Source organism: Hypanus sabinus, chromosome 9 (genome assembly GCF_030144855.1).
Source record: "Hypanus sabinus isolate sHypSab1 chromosome 9, sHypSab1.hap1, whole genome shotgun sequence".
Taxonomy (NCBI): Eukaryota; Metazoa; Chordata; class Chondrichthyes; order Myliobatiformes; family Dasyatidae; genus Hypanus; species Hypanus sabinus.
The window spans coordinates 148,339,383-148,365,050 of NC_082714.1; the positions used below are offsets into that span (position 1 = coordinate 148,339,383).

The window sequence follows — 25,668 nt, forward strand, 5'->3', positions numbered from 1 at the left end:
CCGTTAGCACCCTCTTAGCCCAAAAAGCTCAGCGGTGGTTGACGGACTCTCGCATACTGAAATACGAAACCATTCTGATGGTCGGGGATGATTTAAGCTTTGAAAAGAACAATAGTTGTAACCCGGCACAGTTCTTATACGGGGAATCAACAGGGGAGGAAACCGAGCATAACTGCGTGGAGCTAACAGACCTTCAGACAAAAAGTAGGGAAGATCTACAAGAAGTTCCCCTAATTGAAGGCGAGGAACTATATATCGACGGCTCCTCGAAAAGATATAGGAGTATCCCCTTATGAAATGTTGTTTGGCCTTCCATATTGGAACAAGGTGGAGGGCTATCCTTCCCTGCAAGGGGGAGATGTCTTTGTAAGGGACTATTTACAGGCACTGTCTCGTTCTTTTGCAGAATTGCGCAGGAAGGGGTTACTCGCACAAACCCCACCTCTGGACTTCGCACTCCACCGAACTCAGCCCGGTGACTGGGTCCTGATTAAGACTTGGAAGCCAGAGAAGTTACAGCCGCAGTGGGAAGGCCCATTCCAGGTGCTACTGACCACCGAAGCCGCAGTAAGGACAAAAGAAAAAGGGTGGACCCACGCCGCGAGAATCAAGGGACCCGTAAAGCCCGAAGAAGGTGCAGAATGGACTTGCGTCCAGGGAGAAGACCCGATGGTGCTAAAGCTCAAAAGACGGACAGAATGAACTTTGGGACTGTAATGTATATACTGCTATTGTTGAGAAGCGCTGAAGGAGGAGTATGTGGAAAGTTTAATCTAACCAACTGCTGCTTAAAAATAGATGACAACGGAAAGGTGGTTCAAAAAATATCAGATAAAATAAGGAAACTGGCCCACGTGCCGGTACAGACCTGGAAGCCGCTGGGGTATTGGGACTGGCTGGACGGATGGTTGAAAGGAGGCTGGTGGCGAACCGCTTTAGGGGTTATAGGAGGGGGATTGATGGTCCTCCTTCTGCTACCATGTCTGATTCCCTGCTTGCGGGAGCTAGTAGCTCGGGTGGCAAGACAAGTCATGCAACCAGGGGCCCCAGCTGATCCTGTTCAGGTACTCCTACAAAGGGAAATAGAGCTAGAGGAAGAAGCCTATGTAAACCCGTGGCAAAAGCCCAACTGATAGCACATTCTAAAAAGAAAAAGGGTGGATTGAGAGAAATGATTCTTAAGGAGTCCATTTAGAATGTGCTGACACAGAAAGAACGTGCAAAGCAACTTGCAGGGCAACGTATAAACCAATTTGCAAAATCAGGATGAAACAATAGCTTGCTGATTAAAGAAGCGATACGGGTAACGGGAAGACATGCTTAACGGTTGAACAATAACGGTGTTAATGCGCTGAGGCTGATAAGTGGGCCAAAGGGGTAATCACATTTGTAATTTTGTAATGAGATTAAAGAAGAATGTAGGGTATAAAAACCTGTGCAAAGTGTAATTCGGCACTCAATCTAGCAGGAGCTGGTTGGGTCCGACTCTGCAGACTCGAAAAATAAAGTTTACCGTTCTGCAAATTGCTGAGACTCAGTGTGTTTCTGACAGCTATGATGTCATATTCCATGTGTCAATCCACGTCCTCAGCTCGTCAGCCTTCCCCACAATACTCTAGCATTGAAATAGTCACACCTCAGAAGATTATTACCACCTCACGCAACCCTTCTATTTGTGACTTTCCATGAACTTTTAACAGCATTTTTCACCCCCGCTCTACTATCTGCTCTGGCACTCTGATTCCCACCCCTGCACTAACAAATAAAAACTAACAAATAAAAAAAACAATAGCACTAACAAACCTCCTTGCAATTCTATTTTCTCACTTTCTAATTTTTTTCATTTCCTTCTTGTACTTAACAGTGATTTGTAGAACATCATTTCTTCTGGCCCATTCCTTTCTTCACACCACTTTTCACTGACTCAAATCTAAATTTAAATTAAAATAAAAAAACAAAAATTGTGTTTGTTCTCTCCAAGTAACAAATTAATGCCATGCATAAGCAAAAAGAGACATTGATAAGAAATTCAAGATTTCTTAGATCAAAAGGTGAGCAGTACTCTCCGTGATTCTGAAGACAGAAGACTATGTTAAGGCACTATATCCACCCTGGGAGACAAGCATGTAGAAAATGCCTTCAGCTAAAACAAAGGATGCTGGAGAACTCAATATTCATTGCTACTGGCTTGTAGAATACCCAGGCAGAATATAAGGTTCTGTTCCTCCGATTTGCATTTTGCCTCCCCCTGGAGGTGGAGGAGGCAGAGGCAGAGCAAAGACAGGTGAATGAGAGATTGGGAAGGAGAGCTAAAAAGGGAACTAGATTTGGCCACTGTAGATAGAATGCTACAACAAAGTGGGTGCCTAGTCTGCACTTTGTCTCGCCGCTGTGCAGGAAGCCACATTGAGAACACCTAATGCAGCAAGTAAGGTGAGAGCCCCTGAAAGACTGGATTGTAAATGGAGTCTTAAGAGATTTTATAGTAAGGAAAACAATTCAGTAATTGTCAACACATGGCAGCTTTGCTTTGCTGTTACCATGACAAAGATATGGACAGGGGGTAGTAGATGGGAGCCTCAAGGAAAGCGGATATTGGGAAAGTGAATATGTGAAAGTGGCATGATAAAAGGAATGGACCAGAAGAAATGAGGTTCTACAAATCACTGTTAGGTACAAGAAGGAAATTAAAAAATAAGAAAGTGAGAAAATAAGAGCATAACTAGGCCACTTCGTCCCTCAAGCATCTCCTGCCTTTTAATATGATCATGACTACCCTGCCCCAGTCACAAATCCTCCTCTGTGCTAGTTCCTCTATTTCCCCAATATTTCAAAAAAAAATGTATCTGCCTCCATTTTATATACTCCAGTGATCTTCACAACACTATGGGAAAAAGAACTCCACAAATTTAGTCTGCTGAGAAAAGAAATTCCTGCAAATCTCAGTTTTAAATGGCCACTCTTCTATATTGTAACCATATCCTTTTGTTCTAAAACTTGTGGAGCTTATCTTTCCCAGTATACCCCTTTAAAATCTTATCATTCAATAAAGATCACTCCTCATTTTTCTAAATTAGACCCAACTAATTCAGACCCAACATGTTTAGCCTCCTTTAATAGGACATCTTCTCATTCCAGGAATTATTAAAGTGAGTTCCTTCTAGCCTTCAAAGCTAGTACAACTTACCTTAAAAGGGACCATGACTACCACAAAGTACACCAAGATGGCCTCTTAACTTAGAGGTATATCGGCATGCTAATTTTTTGTTTCATACACAACACCTGCACCCAGTGACTAATTTATTAGGTACACCTGTTTGTAATGCAAATATCAGCCAATCATGTGGAAGCAACTTAATGCATAAAAGCATGCAGACATGGTCAAAAGGTTCAGTTGTTGTTCTGACCAAACATCAGAATGGGGAAGAAATGTGATCTAAGTGACTTTGACCATGGAAATTATTGTTGGTACCAGATGGGATGGTTTGAGTATCTCAGAAACTGCTGCCCCTCTTGGATTTTCACATTCAACAGTCTCTAGAGTTTTCAGAGAATACTGCAATAAACGACATCCAGTGAGGGGCAATTCTGTGGGGGAAAATGCCTTGTTAATAGAGACGTCACAGGAAAATGGCCAGACTAGCTCAAGCTGACAGGACGGAAACAGTAACTCAAATGACCAAAGGTGTGCAGAAGAGCATCTCTGAATGAACAACATGTTGAACCTTGAAGCAGGAAACCACAAATATGCAACTCAGTGGCCACTTTATTAGGTAGAGGAGGTACTTAATATAGTGGCTACTGAGGGTAGGTCAATTTGTGTCCTCTGTTCAACAGGAGAGCAAACTGCTAGTTCGTTCCTCTTACCAAAGTGCTTGACGTAACACTTTTCTACATTAAACTCTATGTGCCAATTTTGACTACATCGCTTGCCATTCTGCCACTTGAAAGGACATCATCCTTTTCTCTCAGTTCTGTTTCCACTACATCCACTATCAAGGAAAGGACTTTCCAGGATTTTCCTTTTTCAGGAAACATGGCTTCCCTCCTAGTGGTTGAATGAGCCCACTCTCATGATTCCTCAGTTTCTCAGACTTCTTCTTTCACCCACATCTCTCCAGAAAAACAAGAGTTATTTGTGTCCTCTCTCTCTTATATAACCATATAACAATTACAGCACGGAAACAGGCCATCTCAGCCCTTCTAGTCCGAGCCGAACGCTTACTCTCACCTAGTCCCACTGGCCCGCACTCAGCCCATAACCCTCTATTCCTTTCCTGTCCATATACCTATCCAATTTTACTTTAAATGACAATACCGAACCTGCCTCTACCACTTCTACTGGAAGCTCGTTCCACACAGCTACCACTCTCTGAGTGAAGAAATTCCCCCTTGTGTTACCCTTAAACTTTTGCCCACTAACTCTCAATTCATGTCCTCTTGTTTGAATAAATCTTCATCCTACATCATCCTGTGTCATTTCCTCCAGTTGCAATCACACCTTCCCCTTCCCACCACTTTCTACCTTCTGCAGGGACCACTCTTTCCATGATCCCAGGTCTACTTATCCCTTCCCATCTACTCCCCCCCCCCCCACCCCTTGGCACATCCTCTTGTAACCATGAGGTGCTATATTTATTTTCCCTCACCAATAACCATGGACGTAAACAGCCCTTCCAAGTGAGGCAAAAATTCATGTGTACCACTTCTACCTCATCTACTACATTCTGTACTTCCAATGTGATCTCCTTTGCATCAATAATACCAAATTTTAGACTTGGTGACCAGTTTACAGAGGATCTGCATTCTAAAAGCAAGAGAAAAATCCACAGATCATCACTTGAATTTCTGCTTTCAGTTTTGCCAAGTGACTCAAAACCTCCTTCCAAGTCCTACCTATGTGATCCATGACAACTGAATCCTCCCCCTCTCACTGGAGTTGTCTTCCAGTCAAGGTGTCCTTAACCCTGGCATCTCTGCTGCAGAGAACAATATCCATAATTATACTATTCCTTTTTGATGACCACATTTCTTTTTTTATTCCCCACTTGTCTCCGGTGCCATGGGGCTATCAAAAATTTGCTCATCCTCCCTGCGGTCCCCATGCTCATCTAAATAGGAAACAACTTCTCATCCCTGTCAGACAAGGCCAAAGACCTTTCTGCCCACCTTTTCTGAAGTCACACCCTCCTCCCTGACCATTCATCAAATTCAAGGTAATTAAACTAAAAGGTACAACTCCCTCCAGCTACACTATCCCAGCAACTTCCTCTGACTTATGATTAAATTCAAGGTAATTAATCTAAGGACTGTTTCTCTTGTCTGAAACACAACATTAATGTCCTAGCAATTCTCCTCTTGGCTTCAGTACTGAAAATTTCAAAGTTGTAATTGCTCGATTACTCCCAAGTACCACTCTCCAGCTGGATGAGAAATAATATGATGGGCAGGTTAATATATGGTTAAAGTCACGATACACTAGAGAAGGCTTCAGATTCTTGGGTCGATGGGGCTGATTCTGGAAAGGAAGAACCCATTCAAGATTGAATGGCCACAGTTTCATAGCACTGGAATTAATGTACTCATGGGCAGGTTCACTGATGACTGGGAATATTTAAGTTAAAGCAGCAAGGAATTAAGTATCACATGTACATAGGAAAGGAAACATTCAGGAAAGCTGAATGGTAGTTTTGCAAGGTTTTGGAGATGGGCAAGGACAAATCTAAACCAGAACTTAATTTAGGAAGGAGTAACCACAATGGACAAGTTGGAACCAAATATTTGAAAATAGAGCTGTATTTACCATAAGTTAAAGACAATGTTAATATTTATAATATTAACTAGATAATTTAACCTCAATTTTATATATTAGAACTCAATCTAAGTAAATTAGCAAGAACCCTTAAGCCTCTTCCGTACAAAATGCAATCTAAGTTTTAAATTTACATACTTACCCATGTTTCCATTTTCCATTGCTCGGATATCTGGTCGAAAACGACAATCAGTTGGTGCCAAAACACTTTGCATTTCTTCATCCAGTTCATTCAACATCATTGCAAAATTAGTGAAATTATACATCTACAAATAGAAACATTTTATCTTTTTATACTTCATCGACAATAATGTTAAAATATTCGCTGCACCTACTTAGTTAATATATATTCTGTGTTTTCACCAGGATATTTGTTAAAACAAGAAATGCTAAACATTTTAATGCTCAAGTCTGTCTTTTACATTTCAGTCAATTCCCTTCTAGTTCCCCACACAGTAAAATGTATCAAGATTAAACTTCTTACTGATAAAGTTAACCAAATCCAAATTCTGATTTAATCAGAAGCCAATCTAAGTCCTTCAAGCCATTTTTCTCCCAATGGAATAACACCAATAATTCTTAGAGGTAATTCACTTTCAAAATAATACTGCAAAACAAATGTAATCAATAGGTAAATCAGTACTTAAGTGATGGAAATAGAAGCAGAAGCTTAAATTAGTTCTCTGTTTTTGAAGAAACCAAGTTTGACTTGATTTTGTAACTGGAGCCCATAATCTGCCCTTGCTGCTTCGGTAATCAACACTTAACCTCAGATGTTTCTTGTGGGGAGAAAATAATGAAAATCAACTTAACAAAATGAGAAAGCACTGCATGGTGCCTGGACTTATGCGATATAATCAAGTGGGATGATTGTGCCAGAAAAATTCTACCAAAAACAGTAGAAAATCTTTGAACAAATCACAAAGCCCCCCAAACTTGCAATTTCTCATCCATGTGCTTTTCCTTGGCCCTAACATACAGAAAGCATTCAAAACAATATCTAAAAATGAAAACAAACTAAAAATGAAATAGCAAATGTTACAGCAAACACAATTAAAAAGATAATACCACTTTCAAATTTAGTGCAATGTCCACAAGCAGACACAAAGTGCTCCAGTGCTGGTTATCATGTAAAATGTAGTAATAGATGGTAACAAAGGCATCAGCACAACAAGAATAGATCACCAAGTTTGGAGCTTCCATGTTTATATACACCTGCTGAAATCCCTAAATTACTGACATATACAGATACATAATATCAGTTTGTTATGGAACTGTCAGCAAAAAAAGTAGGTTGATAATTTTCTATTCTACACATAGTAATTACATTATACACATCCTTATTTCTCTCTCTTGTTAGTAGCTGTTTTAGTAAATTTACTGGTAAAAGATGTGACTACAGCATGGTAAGTTTAGCATAAAAAGCTTCTGCTATAAATGCAGAATTAAGAATTTTAAGGGAATTTTGAAAGCAGTTATACACAGAAGAGGACTAGACAAAGGAAAGATAAAAAGATCTAATAAGAGAATAACAGACAGAAATTGAGAAGCGTTGGAATTCTTAAAATTTTTGACAGGTACAGTGCCTATAAAGAGTATTTGCCTCCCCACCCCCCAAACAGAAGTTTTCATGTTTTATTGTTTAACAACACTGAATCACAGTGGAATTAATTTGTCTTTTTTGACACTGATCAACAGAAAAGACTCTTTCCTCTCAAAGTGAAAAATTTCTATAACTTGATCGAAATGTATCACAATTATTAAACACAAAATAATTGATTGATTAATTATTCACCCTCTTCAAGTCAGTATTAAGTAGATGCATCTTTGGCAACAAATACAGCCTTGAGTCTGTGTGGATAGGTCTCCATTAGCTTTGCACATCTGGAAATTACAGTTCTTCCCCATTCTTCTTTATAAAACCGCTCAAGCTCTGTCAGATTGCATGGGGATCATGAGTAAACAGCCCTTAAGTCCAGCCACAAATTCTCAATTGGATTGAGGTCTGGACTTTGACTTACAGACACTCCAGGACATTAACTTTGTTGTCTTCAAGCCATTCCTGTGTAGCTTTGGCTTTATGTTTGGGGTTACTGTCTTGCTGAAAAACAAATCTTCCCCCAGTTCTCTTGCAGACTGCATCAGGTTTTCCTCCAGGATTTCCCTGTATTTTGCAGCTTTCAATTTACCCTTTACCTTCACAAGCCTTCCAGGGCCTGCTGCAGTGAAGCATCCTCATGGCATGATGCAGCCACCACCATGCTTCATGGTAGAGTTGGTGTGTTTTTGATGATGTGCAGCGTTTGGTTTATGGAAAGTTTCTGATGGTCAAAAAGCTCAATTTTGGTTTCATCAGACCATAGTACCTTCTTCCTGCTGATTTCAGACTCCCACATGCTTCTGGCAAACTCTATTTGAGATTTCATGAGTTTTGTTTTTAAAAAAGTGGCTTTCTCCTTACCACTCTCCCATAAAGCTGCTTCTGGTGAAGCACCCAGGTAACAGTTGTATGCGCAGTCTCTCCCTTCTCAGCCACTGAAGTTTGTAACTCCTCCAGAGTTGTCATAGATCTCTTGGTGGCCTCTCTCACTAGTCCTGTTCTTACAATGTCACTCAGCTTTTGAGGCCAGCCCACTCTAGGCAGAATTACAGCTGTGACATATTTTTCCATTTCTTGATGATTGACTTAACTGTACTCCTATATTCAGTGACTTGGAAATTTTCTTGTATCTATCTCACGACTTAAGCTTTTCAATAATCTTTTTGTGGCGTTGCTAGAAGTATTCTTTTATTTTTGCCAGGATACTGACTCACCAGCAGTTGAACTTCCAGATACAGGTGCGTTTTTACTACAATCAACTGAAACACCTTGACTGCACACAGGTTTATATAGAGTTAGGACACCTAAACTAATGTGATTTCTAAAACCAATTGGATGCACCATTGATGATTTGGTGTGTCATATTAAAGGGAGTGAATACTTATCCAATCAAATTATTTTGTGTTTTATATTTTAATTAATTCAGATCACTTTGTGGATAAGTTTTCACTTTGACACAAATCTTTCTCTATTGATCAGTGTCAGAAGAAAACAAATTAAATCCACTGTGATTCAATGTTGTAAAACACGAAAACTTCCAAGGGGAGTGAATACTTTAAATAGGCACTGTAGATGCTGGCGAAATGTTTCCCTTGATAGGAATGTCTACAAACTGGAGTTACAGACTAAAGATAAGTTTTGGCCATTTAGACACCTTTTCCCCACTAAAAACAGTAATGTGTCTTTCCAGCTGTGTGCCCCGGGTGGGACAATGCTGTTTAATCACTGAGTGTATATAACAAAAAAAAATCTGTTGATCTATAAAGAAATCATGGGACATGGATACTTTGCAAGAAAGTCACTCAATCATACTATACAATGGTGGAGCAGATCCAATAGGTTAAATGGCAATGCTAATAATTCTTTACTCTTTGATCACCATAACGCATCATAGCAGTTTTTTTTACCTAATGCTAAATTTGATTTATCAGATACTGACCCTATAATTATCTTTTTCTCTTAATCATGATTAAACGATCAGCTGCAGGCTTTCTTCATTTGTTCCACAACCCATTTTCTATGCAAAATGAATTAACAGAAATTCTAGCAAACAACTGAAAAACACTGACGGACATTTAACTATCATCAAGGTTTATAATCCAACATCTCCTGTTGAAAAAATGAATCTGAATTTGTTGTCAGACTGCACACCAATACATACCACACTAAGTTCTACCAGACTTTCAAGTCCTACCTGAGTAGAGTGTGAAGGCCTTGCTGCTATCCTCCAGAGTAGTTTACTTCCGGGAATAACTTGTACAGTTTCCTGGATTTCAGGCATGTCGTCAGCTTCGTCATTTTCAGATCGTACAACATCTTCTGTCTGAAAGAAAATCAGTAATATCCTTTTATAAGGGGTGTAAAGTTCAAAGTAAATTTTATCAAAGTACATATATGTCACCATGCACACGCTGAGATTCATTTTCTTGAGGGTATATCTATGGAGTAATAACCAAAACAGAATCAGTGAAAGTCTGCTCAACCAGAGTGTAGAAGAAAAGGAGAAATAATAAATAAATAAATATTGAGAATGTGAGATGATGAGTCCTTGAAAGTGAGTTCATTGGTTGCGGGAATGATGGAGCGAGTACAGTTGTGAGTAGTTATCCCCTTTTGTTCAAGAGCCTGATAGCTGAGGGGCAGTAACTGTTCTTGAACCTGTCAGAGTGAGTCCTGAGGCTATTGTACCTTCTGCCTGACGGAAGCAGCGAGACGACAGCATGACCTGGGTGGTGGGGATCCCTGATAATGAATGCTGCTTTCCTAGTGTTTCATGTAGATGTGCACAATGGTTGTATGTGCTTTATCCATGACTTATTGGGCCAAGTCTACAATTTTTTGTAGGGTTTTTCATTCAAAGGCATTGGTGTTTCCATACCAGGCTGTCATGTAGCCAGTCAATTGATAAAAGGGTATTCCCTGAGGAAATACATTACCAACTTATTCAGGCACATCATTCTGGCTGTGGATAACAAAAACAGTGTAAATTATGTCATCAAGTCAAGGGATTTTGAATTGCACATGAGAAAGATGCAGACTGTTCTCTGGGATGAAGAACAGTATACTGTCAGCAGAAATATCACAGATTGCTCACCAATGAAGTCATGAAATCAGTTAGGCTATGACGTAAGGACAATGAAAAGGATCTCAGTAACAAAAAAAAAATTCACAATTTCAAGCAGCACACAACTTCAAAGCTGTTCAGCAGGAACCTCAAAATAACAGTGGTGAAGCAGGATAAGAAACAGATTTAAAACCAATTTATACAACTGTGTGTTTTCAAATGCCCAATAATATGGGCATCTTAAGAAATAGTTATACCTCAACCACATGCAAAGATAATGAAAGAGATTACCTCCTTAGCTTTCTTCTGGTCTCCACTCTTTTTATCATTTTTTTTGTAGGTCTCATATGTGTTAGTGTCCACACACCACAAGCATTCAGTCCATTTGCCGTATATTACACATACCTTCCTTTTACTGTTAATTAATAAATGTACATTGTATAGTTTTAGTTTAATGAAAAGGAATAACTTCATATTGGAAAATAATTCAAAACCAAAGAATTCTTCCCCTTAATTACTGCAGGACAGAAATCATGACAACTTGTATAAAGCAATCTACAGTACTTTACAGAAGTGATAATCATACAAATCTGAACACCAAAGAATATTTGCAGTTGTCATGGCAAATGACAAAAAGCTGGTTCAAAGGAGGTCTTAATGATAACAGGAGAAAAATGGAGAGACTTTAAAGATCAAACTGCAAAGCTTTATGGAGTCTTACTGTCTGATAGCATGACAACTGACATAGTAGCTTTTAAATTAAGAGACAATGAAAGTTCATACTTGATGATTGAACAATTGATTTAAATGGAAGCTAAGTTCCAGAGATAGGGAGCTTAAAGGCAATAACAAATGAAGTCATGGTTTGGAGGGGTGGGCACTGATATAAAAACTAATGGTGATAACTGGAAGCCAACATTTGTTAGCAGAAGTAGGATTATGGGCTTACTTTTTGAGGCTTATGGACAGCAAAGATTATAGAAAGAAAGAAACAGTCAGTCAAAAGTTAATTTTACAGAATAAAAGAACATGAAAGAGATTAACTAAAGCACCCAAATTCTCCCACTATCATACCAATGGCTAGGTCATCCGAATCTTATTGAAAGATTACATGTGACATTACATCACTTCCTAATAACTGCCAGAGTTCATCATGCTGGTGTCTGGCAAGTGAATTACACTGCCCTCATAGCGCAAATATCACAAAGTTATGTAGTGAGTTAAACACCTCAAAAATCACTCGAGCCAGTAGCCAGGTTTTTAAAATGAGATCTGACTTGTGAAAAGACATAGCTGTATCAAGAGGGGATGGAAATGAATGCCTTTCTACTATGTGCTTCAAAACAAATCAAAAAAATTAACCCACACAGAAAAAGATAAACAAAACAGCTTATGGACATAACAGGAACCATGGCATTTCTTTTCAAGAACAGTTCTGCTCATCCAGTATTTAAAACTCATCAAGCAGCTAATTTAAAGAAAAATTCCAAAAAATTGGATTACATTCATTTATGGTATGCTAACACCAAATTAAGTCACCCTAAATGGGACACATTTTCAAAAATTGTGAAATTGGGACACATTTGCTTTAAGAGAGCCTCAGCATTGCTTTATGCACTTTGAAAGAGATGATAAAACATAATCATGCACTGTCAAACAGAATGCTGCCTATTTTATGGGCAGCAACACTGTCATTCTGATTGATCCACATTGATGTTGAAGTGATCTCTCCACAGAATTGCACAGTTTGCAATGGAGATCAAGTCAAATTGGGCAAGCAGTTACAAAGAACACAGGGTTGGGGAGGAAAGGAGGGGATAACGATGCATGGATATCCATGGGAAAACACTACTCCACCTGCAAGCACACAGCAGGTCAATCCCATCTCATAACCACAGGTCATCATACCACATGATCTGAACAACTGGGTCACCAGTTGAAGGATCTGTCCTTAATTTCACTTAAATATACATGTTGAACTGTTCATTAGTAACACGTCTAATGTAAATTATATTAATAAATGCTTTGCATACTGATAACATTTTATGCTCAAAATATGATGGGGAATGGCACGAGCACTAGGATCAATGTCCAACTTCCCTGTTGGTTGAACCTTACCAGAAAAGATGTGCTCCCCCCCGCAAAAAAAATCACATTGATTGCCATTTATGCATCATGAGGCACAAAACATATTTTCTCTCATCTAATTCCTAGACTGGAATAAGGTAGTAAGGAAAAGAGAGAGTTTCCTTTTATTATTAACGAAGATACTTTCACTATGCTCCATGATGTTTTAACAAGGATTCAATGTAATTATTAAAATAGTGTATTGTCTTCAAACCAACCTTTTGTCTTGAATGTATCCTTCAACTCTATGTAGTTCTTTACCGAAGAGCCCACATGGTTTAAAATGCAGTAAACATTTTTCACCAGTACTATAAGGAAAAGCAAGATGCCATCATGTGAATGAACTCAATAGAACATTTCCCAGAGGGAAGTATAACATTTAATTTCAGATCAGCAATGACATACAAAAGCAACGGTCAATAGTTATTCTATATAATTTTAATTTTTTCATGCTCCTAATGAGCAAGAGATAGTCTCAATAGATGATTTTTGCATTAAAGTATAGAATTTAAGGAAACGGGTAATTTCATCACTTAGCTACTGAACAGATATAGACTGCTAAAAGTTGTGAGCATTTCTAGACTGGAGGCTTGAAGTTTAATTTTTTTCAAAAACTACCAATATAAGCATCAAAGGAATAAGAACAGATCAGAAGTGGCGGAAAAGTTAAGTGATGCACAGAAGAAAATCCCACAAGTGACACATGCCTTGATTTGCTGGAATATCGAGTTTCACCTGGCCAACAATTGAGCACATCTACATGAAATGTTGCAGTAGAAAAGCAGCATCCATCATCAAAGATCCTCACCATCCAGATCATTATATATGTGTATACACACACACACACTCACTCACTACTGCCATCTCACCAACAGGTTCAAGAACAGTTACTACCGTTCAACTATTAGGCTCTTGAACAAAAGGGGATGGCTATACTCATTCTGTTTCTGATGTTCCTACAACCAATGGGAACAGCTTTATCTTGTTATTTCATTCTCTCATTATTTATTGCTATTTATATTTGCATTTGCACAGTATGTTGTTCATTGATCATGTTTAGTTACCGTTCTATAGATTTGCTAAGTATGCCCACAGGAAAAAGAATCTCAGGCTGGTATGCGATGACATGTCTGTGATCTGATAATAAATTTTACTTTGAACCAGGCATTGACAAGGCCATATTTGGCGTATTATGCCCGATACTACACACCCTGCTGTCGAAAGGGTACAATTAAACTGGAAAGAGTGCAAAAAATAGATTTACAAGGATGTTACTAGGACTGCAGCTCTTGGATAATGAGGAGAGACTGGATAGCCTGGTACTTCTTTCCTCCCTGGAGAACAGGAGGCTGATAAGAGGCCTTAAGAAAGCATATAAAATCAGGAAGGCATAGATAAAGCAAACATCTTTAAATTTTTGCCCCAGGGAAGTCAAACACTAGAGGGCACAGATGCAAAGTGAGATGCAGCTTTATGAAACTAGTTAGGCTGCATATGGCGTATGCATTCAGCTCTGGTTGCCTCATTTCGAGGCTTTGGAGAGAGTGCAGAAGAGGTTTATCAGGATGCTGCCTGGGTTAGAAGGCATATGCTACAAGGAAAGGCAGATAACTGTGGATTATTTTCTTTTGGAGAGGTGGAGACTTAGGGTTGATCTGATAGAAACATAGAACAATACAGCACAATACAGGCCCTTCAGCCCACAAAGCTGTGCCAAACACATCTTTACCTTAGAAATTAACTAGGATTACCCATAGCTCTCCATTTTTCTGAGCTCATGTACCTGTCCAAGAGTCTCCCAAAAGACCCTAGAGAGGTTTATAAGATTATGCAAGGCATAGGTAGACAACCAGTATCTTTTTCCCCAGGGTTGAAATGTCTAAAACAGAAAACATAGAAAAACTACAGCACAGTACAGGCTCTTTGGCCCTGTGCCGAACATGTACTTACTTTCGAAATTACCTAGGGTTACCCATAGCCCTCTATTTTTCTAAGCTCCATGTACCTATCCAGGAGTCTCTTAAAAGACCCTATCGTATCCGCCTCCACCACCGTTGCTGGCAGCCCATTCCATGCAATCACCACTCTCTGCGTAAAAAAAACTTACCCCTGACATCTTCTCTGTACCTACTTCCAAGCACGTTAAAACTTTGCCCTCTCACGAAAGCCATTTCAACCCTGTGTAAAAACCAAGTGGGGTCTGACCAGGGTCCTATATAGCTATAACATTACCTCTTGGCACTTAAACTCAATTCCATGGTTTATGAAGGCCAATGCACCATATGCCTTCTTAACCACAGAGTCAACTTGCATAGCAGCATTTGAGTGTCCTATGGACTCAGACCCCAAGATCCCTCTGATCCTCCACACTGCCAAGACTCTTACCATTAATACTGTATTCTGCCATCATATTTGACCTACCAAAATGAACCACCTCACACTTATCTAGGTTGAACTCCATCTGACACTTCTCAGCCCAGTTTTGCATCCTATCAATATCCCGCTGTAAGCTCTGACAGCCCTCCACACTATCCACAACACCCCCAACCTTTGAGTCATCAGCAAATTTACTAACCCATCCCTCCACTTCCTCATCCAGGTCATTGAAAAAAATCACAAAGAGAAGGGGTCCCAGAACAGATCCCTGCAGGGCACTACTGGTCACCAGCCTCCATGCACAATATGACCTATCTACAACCACTCTTTGTCTTCTGTGGGCAAGCCAGTTCTGGATCCACAAAGCAATGTCCTCTTGGATCCCAAGCCTCCTTACTTTCTCAATAAGCCTTGCATGGGGTACCTTATCAAATGCCTTGCTGAAAGCCATATACACTACTGCTCTATCTTTATCAATGTGTTTAGTCACATCCTCAAAAAATTCAATCAGGCTCGTAAGACATGACCTACTTTGAAAAAGCCATGCTGACTACTTCTAATCATATTATGCCTCTCTAAATGTTCCTAAATCCTGCCTTTCAGGATCTTCTCTATCAACTTACCAGCCACTGAAGTAAGACTCACTGGTCTGTAGTTTCCTGGGTTATCTATAAGGGAACAACATCTGCAACTCTCCAATCCTCCGAACGTCTCCCATCCCCATTGATGACGCAGAGATCATCGTCAGAGGTACAGCAATCTCCTCCCTCTCCTCCCACAGTAGCCTGGAGTACATCTCGTCCGGTCCCAGAGACTTAACCAACTTGATGCTTTCCAAAAGTTCTAGCATCCTTTTTCTTAATGTCTACATGATCAAGCTTTTCAATCTGCTGCAAGTCATCCCTACAATCACCAAGATCCTTTTCCGTAGTGAACTCTGAAGCAAAGTAGTCATTACTTCAGCTATCTCTTCTGGTTCCATACACACTTTTCCACTGTCACACTTGATTGGTTCCTATTCTCTCACGCCTTATCCTCTTGCTCTTCATATACTTGTAGAATGCCTTGGGGTTTTCTTTAATTCTGTCTGCCAAGGCCTTCTCAGGTCCCTCTGGCCCTCCTAATTTCATTCTTAAACTCCTTCCTGCTAGCCTTATAATCTTCTAGATCTCTGTCATTACCTAGTTTTTTGAACCTTTCATAAGCTTTTCTTCTTGACTAGATTTTCAATAGCCTTTGCACACCATGGTTCCTGTACCCTACCATCCTTTCCCTGTCTCACTGGAACATACCTATGCAGAATGCCACACAAATACCCCCTGAACATTTGCCACGTTTCTGCTGTACATTTCCTTGAGAACATCTGTTCCCACTTTATACTTCTAAGTTCCTTCCAAGGATAAGGAGATGTACAGCACAATTTTTAAATCAACAGAGTGGCAAGTGCATGGAAACATCTGGAGTGGTGGTGGAGACAATTACATTTGAGGTAATCAAGAGGTTCTTAAATAGGCACATGAATGTGCAAGAAATGGAAAGATACAGAGATAATGTCACAGAAGAGATTATTTTAGTTGGGTGTTTGATTATTAATTAAAATTAATTTGCGACAACATTGTGAGCCAAAGGACCTGTTCATGTTCTGTACTCTTCTATGTTCTAAGTACACTTAAGAGGGAAATTAGGCAGACAGTCTTAAAGCACATTAAGGTGCATAAACCCCCAGGGCCTGAAAGGTGGCCTTGTTGATTGCTCAGGAGGTTAGAGAAAATTAGAGAAATTGAAGCCTCAGCAACTGACATTATTTCTGATGCTTTCCCTTCCTAATCATTAATTTTCCTGCAGTCAAATGACTTGTTTAAAAGAGGTTTAATTGAACTGGGTCTGCAACATTTAATACAAGCACATTAGCTACCACCCAGATCTAAACTTATGGCCAAAAGGCTCCTTCATCCCTCAATAATCCTTCCAACTGCTACTACAAGTCATAGCCAAATCAATTAACTTTTCTCCAGTTGTAAGATTTGACACTGCCTGAATCAGTATATGTCAATGACAGAACAAATACATTAAGAGACTAGAACAACTGGATTGTTCTCCATAAATAAGGTAAATGGAGGATATGATGGGCTAAGTAATTTCTTTTCATAGAAAGGGAAACTATTCTAACTGAAGAAAAACAACATTACTGGAAAAGATAGATTTAAAGTCATAGGGAAAAGACTGAGAAATGAGGTTCAACAGGACGCTACAGTATGGATGTCACTTGCTAAAAAGTACATTAAACTAAATTTCAAAAAGTGGGGTAGGAAGAAAACCCAGGAGCCCAGAGAAGAATGAAACCACTTAAAACTCTTTCATAGCACAATGAACCTAACAGACTTGCCACAATACAGTTGTTTACAAGTTATAATTGATGTTGGTTAAAAAGCCACTTCTCTATTTTGTGGTGATCCATGATTATCCAAATTAAAGCAGAGATCCATGATCACAAAGCTAATGATAGCCAGTGTGGCAATACCTTAGTCAGACTATCTTTTCAATTAATGCACATGACTGATTAATGAAGCAAAGCAAACTTGAAGCTCAGATTGGGAAGCATCATTGTAAATGGAAAATAATGAATTTCACCGTGTGCATACTGAATGAAGATCAATGAGTAGCAAAAATAGTACTTGGTAATCTATAAATTCTAGTTGCTGTGAATATTAAGCAGGTGCATTTCTGAAAATTTTAATTATTTTTAAAAAGCTATCTACTGAAGACTTTCACAATTCTAACAACAGCAAATCTCAAAATTATCTGAAGGAGCTAACCATTTAATGGCAGTAAGAATTACCTCCAGACAAATAACATGAAGAACAGAAAAATAAAACACTATTCCTGAAGGAATTAAAACAACATTGCTCAAGATAATCAGCAGGTCTGGCAGTTTCATATTAAAAATAAGTGCAAAACCAGAAATTTTCCCCCTGCTAATGTAGGCTCCAAATCAGATTTATTATTACTGACTTATATGATTTGAAATTTGTTGTCTTGTGACAGTACAAAGACATAAAATTACTATAGGTTACAAATGTAGTGCAAAAAGGAATGATGCGGAGTTAACAAGGCTGAAATGCTTTATTTACAATTTCCAATAGCTGCAGTACTAAGCTTACCTGTGATTCATAATTTCTACAGTTCCATATTGTTCTATCCACAGTTTGCCAATTATTACATTATGTACACAACATGAAGGATTTGTCCAACTATAGGCCTCGTTATGCCTGTAAATGAAAAGCAAGTAAGTGTGGTTTGTTCTAAAAATAGGAGAAGGTACTCTCATACATTCATGATAATCACACGTGCACAGATGAGCAATGCATGTAACTCCACAAACTGCAGGATAAGGACAAAGGTATCTTAAGCTTATTTAAAAGAGGTATTTAACATGTTTATAATTACATAGGCTCACTCATGGAATTAAATGCAACGATATTTTGAAAGGATCCGAAAATGATGCCTATAATTTCTGACAATTAAACATAACATTTATTATATGGATCAGTTGGTGTAGGCAAATTATCAAATTTCTTCCTGCATCTTAAATAACAGATACAGAAAACATAAAATATGCCCGCAAGTTTGCCAAACAGCATTACTTAGTTCTAAAAGACAAACAATAATAGGGAGGATAACAAATGCCTAAATATAGGATTGCAGTCCCGTGAGCGAGGAGACATGAAACTTAGGGAGGAACAATGCCAAAGGACGTTGTTTAATTTTCTGACATTTAATCTCCAGCTAAAGCTAAAGAGACAGAACTGTAAAACAAAGAGGGTATACCATGAGATAGCATACATAAATAAGGAAAGCATCTTAAGTACTGGCCTCGTGATTAATGGTTGGAATATCTTACTGCTGAATATGGTGGTATCACTTTCAAACTTGAAAACAAAGTTAGAGCAGAATCTGGCCATGCAGTCGTGAATGTATATGAAGTAAGGGTTAGGGACACAGCTTACGGGGCACCAATGTTGTGAATTATCACAGTGGAGGTGGCATTACCTATCCTTACCAATAGTGGTCCACTGATCAGGACGTCGAGGATCCTTTTGCTAAAAGGTGGTGATTAGTCCTAGGTCGAGTTTAGTGATGAGTTTGTTTGAAATTATGGTTTGAAGACTGTGGTATAGTTATTTAAAAGGACTCTGACGTAGATGTCTTTGATATCCAGATGTACCAGAGATGAATGTAGGAGATAATGTTGCTATGGACCTTTTTCAGTGGTAGGCAAATTGCAGCAGGTTAGAGTTGCCTAAGTGGCTGGAGTTGAACTGTGCCATGACCAGTCTCTCAAATCTCTTCATGATGATGGATATCAGAGCCATTGGGCAGCTGTCAATAAGGCAAATTACTTTAATTTTCTTTGGCACTGAGATATTTACAGTCTTAATGAAGGCAAAAACTTCAAATTGGTTTAAGGAGAAGTTAAAGATAACTGCGAGTACTCCTGCTGGCTGGCCCATTTAGGATCTGAAGATTTGAGACAGCCAGTTTCAATAGATTCACTCTCAGGAAGGTTAATCTGACGTCTGTAATAGTGACTGTGGGTAATGATGCATCAGAGACTGTTGAGGCAGGAGGCAACATTGTTCTATTCAAAAGTTGCATTCATGTATTGAACTCATCAAGGAGGGATGATTGACTTATTTTTATAGCCTATTGTAGCTTTCAAGTCTTGCCACAAATGACAGCTGGTCCAGGACTCCATTTTGGTCTGGGATAATCTCTTGGCACTTCTATGAGCTTTATGAAGATAATACCCAGATTTCCTATATAGGTCAGGCAAACCTGATTTGCCTGCCTCAGACCTAGACTTCAGTAGGGACTGCATATCTCTGTTTCAGCAGAAACCTGGATTGATCTCTCTGGTATGCAATGGTCTACAGACTTGCTGAAGAAGTCTGTGCCCACAGTGTCATATTCATTTAGATTAGCTACTGAATCTTTGTATGTGGATCAGTCTACCGACCGGAAGGTACAGTGTAGAAGCTCATCTATTTCCTTAGATCAAAATTGTACAACTTTCTGGTTGATGTTATTTGTAAACAGGGAGGAGGAACCCAACCCAATCTGATTTCCCCAATGTCCAGGTGGAGGATGGATGATAGGGACCCTTCAAAGTTTTTGTAACAGTGGTCAAAGGTTTTTGTACCCCTGGGAGAAAAGATGTGCTTATTGTATTTTGGTAGTCGATTCTTCAAGTCAGCCTGGTTGAAGTCCCCAGCTACTAAAGATAACCCATTTGAAGTCCCCAACATTTATCATCTTTATAGCCTTACCTTTCAAAGTAAGTGTAGGCAATTAGATCCTTGGGAATTATTGGCTTTCAGTCTCACTAACTTCAGATTTAAAATAAAAAGTACTACTTTCCTTCATTTTCAATGCATGCTTTGTTCTCAGGTACTTCCAGTAAATATTTTGTGCATCTTCTTTCATAAAGGAATTTCTTAATTCCTCTGTTGTTTACTTATTCCCAAGTCATTGTTGATCATTTTATCAAATTTCTTTTGAGATTGCAACTAGGGGGCGACGTAGACATCTGCCTTTTAGGCGCTTGTAGCGGTGTGCTACAAACAGCGCTAAAATTACGACACGGAGTCGGTAACTGCAGTCGAAGGAAAAACTTTATTCGAAAACTTCAGCCTCACTTTTAAGCCTCTGTCAACCGGCCCCCCATGGCGAAGAGGCTCCAAAGCTCTGTGCTCGCAAACCCCCGTAGGCTATCTAATTGTGAGTCGGTTCGCATACGCTAGGAAATGAGCCGCCACATAACCCCCCCCCCAGAACCGGCGATACACCCCCCAATGTCCACAGCCTGGGCCAGAACCTGCTTGGGAGGTCGGCCTCTGCGCCGAGGCGCCGGAAACTCGGCCGGTTGCGCCAGGTCCACATGGGCCGGCTTGAGGCGGTCCACCGTGAAAACCTCCTCCTTCCCCCCAACGTCCAGCACGAACGTGGACCCGTTGTTCCGGAGCACCGTAAACGGCCCCTCGTATGGCCGCTGCAGCGGTGGCCGATGCCCGCCCCTTCGTACAAACACAAACTTACAGTTCCGTAGGTCTTTGGGTACGCAGGTCGGGTGCCGCCCATGCTGTGAAGTGGGTATGGGGGCCAGGTTACCGAGCTTCTCGCGAAGTCTGCCCAGGACTGCAGCGGGTTCTTCCTCTTGCCCCCTCGGGGCTGGTAGGAACTCCCCGGGGACGGCCAGGGGCGCGCCGTATACCAACTCGGCCGACGAGGCGTGCAGGTCGTCCTTGGGCGCTGTGCGGATGCCGAGAAGGACCCAGGGAAGCTCGTCCGCCCAGTTGGCTCCTCGCAGGCGGGCCATGAGGGCCGACTTCAGGTGACGGTGGAAACGCTCCACTAGCCCGTTCGACTGTGGGTGGTAGGCAGTGGTGTGGTGCAGCTGAGTCCCCAAAAGGCTGGCCATAGCTGACCACAGGCTGGAGGTGAACTGGGCGCCTCTGTCGGAGGTAATGTGGGCTGGTACACCAAAGCGGGATATCCAGGTGGCGATCAGGGCTCGGGCGCAAGATTCGGAGGTGGTGTCGGTGAGCGGGACCGCCTCTGGCCATCTTGTGAACCGGTCCACGATAGTCAGGAGGTAACGCGCTCCGCGCGACACTGGCAGGGGGCCCACGATATCCACATGAATGTGGTCGAAACGCCGGTGGGCGGGATGGAACTGCTGCGGTGGGGCTTTGGTGTGCCGCTGAACCTTGGCCGTCTGGCAGTGCATGCACGTCCTGGCCCATTCACTGACCTGTTTGCGGAGTCCGTGCCAAACGAACCTGCTGGAAACCATCCGGACAGTTGTCCGGATGGAGGGATGCGCCAAGTTATGAATGGAGTCGAAAACACGTCGCCGCCAGGCTGCGGGGACGACCGGACGGGGCTGGTTGGTGGCGACGTCACAGAGTAGGGTCCTCTCACCTGGGCCCACGGGGAAGTCCTGGAGCTGCAAACCAGAGACTGCAGTCCTGTAACTCGGAATCTCCTCATCTACCTGCTGTGCCTCTGCCAGTGCCTCAAAGTCTACCCCTTGGGAAAGGGCATGAACGGTAGGGCGAGAGAGCGCATCCGCCACGACATTGTCCTTACCCGAGACGTGCCGGACATCCGTTGTGTATTCAGAGATGTAGGACAGGTGGCGTTGCTGGCGGGATGACCAGGGGTCGGATGCTTTCGTAAACGCAAAGGTAAGCGGTTTGTGGTCCGTGAACGCGGTGAAGGGCCGACCTTCTAGGAAGTACCTGAAATGCCGGATTGCCAGGTAGAGCGCCAACAGTTCCCGGTCAAAAGCACTGTACTTGAGCTCGGGTGGCCGCAGGTGTTTGCTGAAAAACGCCAGGGGTTGCCAGCGACCTGCGATGAGCTGCTCCAGCACCCCACCGACTGCCGTGTTTGATGCGTCCACTGTGAGGGCGGTAGGGGTGTCCATTCTGGGATGTACTAGCATTGCGGCGTCAGCCAAAGCTTCCTTCGTTTGAACAAAAGCGGCGGCGGACTCCTCGTCCCAGGTAATGTCCTTGCTCGGACCCGACATCAGGGCGAACAGGGGGCGCATGATCCGGGCAGCTGAAGGGAGGAAGCGGCGGTAGAAATTGACCATACCTACGAATTCCTGAAGGCCTTTGACCGTGGTGGGTCGGGGGAAGTGGCGGACCGCATCTACCTTAGCGGGCAGAGGGGTTGCCCCGTCTTTAGTAATCCTGTGGCCCAGGAAGTCAATGGTATCAAGTCCGAACTGGCATTTGGCAGGGTTGATTGTAAGACCGTACTCACTCAGTCGGGCGCAGAGTTGACGGAGGTGGGACAGATGCTCCTGACGACTGCCGCTGGCTATGAGGATGTCATCCAAATAGATGAACGCGAAGTCCAGGTCCCGTCCCACCGCGTCCATTAACCGCTGGAACGTCTGTGCGGCATTCTTCAGGCCGAACGGCATGCGGAGGAACTCGAAGAGGCCAAACGGGGTGATGAGAGCCGTCTTGGGGACGTCGTCAGGATGCATCGGGATTTGATGGTACCCTCGGACAAGGTCGACCTTGGAGAAGATCCGGGCGCCGTGCAGGTTTGCCGCAAAGTCCTGAATGTGCGGCACAGGGTAGCGGTCCGGTGTGGTAGCCTCGTTCAGCCTGCGGTAGTCGCCGCACGGTCTCCAGCCCCCTGTCGCTTTGGGCACCATGTGCAGGGGGGAAGCCCAGGGGCTGTCGGACCGCCGGATGATCCCCAATTCCTCCATTCTCTGGAACTCCTCCTTCGCCAGTCGGAGCTTGTCCGGGGGAAGCCGCCGAGCACGGGCATGGAGGGGTGGTCCCTGTGTCGGGATGTGGTGCTGTACGCCGTGCCTGGGCATGGCTGCTGTGAACTGCGGTGCCAGAACCGATGGGAACTCCGCCAGGACCCTGGTGAAGTCGTTGTCGGACAGCGTGATGGAGCCGAGGTGAGGGGCTGGCAACTGGGCCGCGCCCAGGGAGAACGTCTGAAAGGTCTCGGCGTGTACCAGTCTCTTCCTGGGCAGGTCAACCAGCAGGCTGTGAGCTCGCAAAAAATCCGCACCCAGAAGCGGTTGGGCTACGGCGGCCAGTGTGAAGTCCCACGTGAACTGGCTGGGGCCGAACTGTAGCTGCACCTGACGGGTGCCATAGGTCCTTACTGTGCTGCCATTCACGGCCCTCAGGGGGGGACCCGGTGCCCTGCTGCGAGTGTCGTAACTTGTCGGAGGTAAAACGCTGACCTCAGCCCCAGTGTCGACCAAAAAGCGGCGTCCCGACCTGCTATCCCACACATACAGGAGGCTATCCCGATGGCCAGCCGCCGTAGCCATCAGCGGCGGCTGGCCCTGGCGTTTCCCGGGAACTTGCAGGGCGGGCGGCAACGGCGGGCTTCTGCGCCCCACCGCTGGTGGTAGAAGCACCAGTGGTCATTGGGCCGGGGGTTAGTGGGCTCTGCGGCCGGGCCTGGACTGGTTTGCTGCCGGGAGCGTGGCTGGGTGATCTGTGCGATGGACGCCCCGCTCACCTTTTTGGCGTTCCACAGCAAGTCCGCCCGGGCTGCCACCTTCCGGGGGTCACTGAAATCCGCGTCGGACAGCAGCAGGCGTATGTCCTCGGGCAGCTGCTCCAGGAATGCCTGCTCAAACATGAGGCCTGTGTGTCCCTCGGCCAGAGACAACATCTCGTTCATTAAAGCCGATGGAGGTCTGTCGCCCAAGCCATCCAGGTGCAGTAAACGGGCAGCCCGCTCGCGCCGTGAGAGTCCGAAAATCCTGAGGAGCAGGGCTTTGAATTCCGTGTACTTGCCGTCTGCCGGGGGCGACTGTACGAACTCCGCGACCTGGGCAGCTGTGTCCTGGTCGAGGGAGCCCACCACGTAGTAGTAGCGGGTGTCTTCTGAGGTGATCCGGCGAACGTGGAATTGGGCTTCGGCTTGCTGGAACCATAGGTCCGGGCGCTGTGTCCAGAAACCCGGCAGTTTCAACGAAACCACATGAACAGAGGCGGCGTCGGTCATTTCTGGTCCAAAAATCGTTTGGACCGTCGGGGTCACCAATTGTAGCGGTGTGCTACAAACAGCGCTAAAATTACGACACGGAGTCGGTAACTGCAGTCGAAGGAAAAACTTTATTCGAAAACTTCAGCCTCACTTTTAAGCCTCTGTCAACCGGCCCCCCATGGCGAAGAGGCTCCAAAGCTCTGTGCTCGCAAACCCCCGTAGGCTATCTAATTGTGAGTCGGTTCGCATACGCTAGGAAATGAGCCGCCACACGCTCTTCATTTTTTAAGCTATAATCACCCTTCAATCAAACCTTTTCGTACTTAATCATATGGGTTGATATTTATGATTTATTTTTCTTTTTAAAAATAACACTGGATTTAATTTTTTCAAACTTAAAATGTCTGTACCTAAGAAATCATCTAAAGACCCTATATCTCTCGATGCAATCTCCAATCTTCTGGATACTAAACTTGCAAGTCTGGAAAACAAACTTACTGCGAAAATATCGGAGCTTGAAGAAGTCGTTAAATCATTTGATATCAAGCTTCAATCGCAGGCAGCAGTTATTGAACGCCATGAAGAAAAGTTTGCGGCTCTTGACAAGATAATTTGTGAAAAAATACGTACAATCGAAACTTTGGAGGAGAAGGTACGATCGACCGCTAAAATAGTGGAGCAGTATAAGTTTAAAATCACCTATCTTGAAAACCGGTCTCGCAGACAGAATTTGTTTATTATTGGATTTCCCGAAAATCTCGAGTCTGGTGACTTAACTGAATATTTCTCTAATTTATTGTGGGAAATTTTTGGCGAGGACGCTTTGCGGGTTAAACCTACTATTGATCGTGCCCACAGAGTTTCGAGATTTTCGGCTGCGAAAGACAAGCCACGAGCTGTGATTGTCCGTCTCCATTATCCTCGGGAGAAAGAGCTTTTAATTCGATTAGCTCGTCAGAAAGGTATGATTTCTCACAGAAGCAACAACTTTCATATTGTGGAGGACTATTCATTCGAGGTAATGAGGGCAAGAATTGCTTTTAAACCGGTGATGGCGGAGGTTCATTCGATTGGACTTAAACAAGCTTTAAGATATCCAGCGAATCTCAGAATTACATTGAGCGACAACAGTCAGCGTTTCTT

General features: G+C 42.6%; 1 protein-coding gene across 3 annotated transcripts in view; it reads right to left on the reverse strand.

Moving 5' to 3' along the window:
- osbpl2b (oxysterol binding protein-like 2b) overlaps positions 1 to 25,668 on the reverse strand; it is a 97,816-nt gene that overhangs the window by 24,618 nt on the left and 47,530 nt on the right. For all 3 annotated transcript variants that reach the window (XM_059980768.1, XM_059980769.1, XM_059980770.1), the window contains 5 exons: positions 18,141 to 18,248; positions 12,822 to 12,911; positions 10,768 to 10,891; positions 9,607 to 9,735; positions 5,955 to 6,078 (listed from right to left, as the gene is read on the reverse strand). In XM_059980768.1, the coding sequence (XP_059836751.1) occupies positions 5,955 to 6,078; positions 9,607 to 9,735; positions 10,768 to 10,891; positions 12,822 to 12,911; positions 18,141 to 18,248 (575 nt within the window). The remainder of the gene's footprint in view (positions 1 to 5,954; positions 6,079 to 9,606; positions 9,736 to 10,767; positions 10,892 to 12,821; positions 12,912 to 18,140; positions 18,249 to 25,668) is intronic.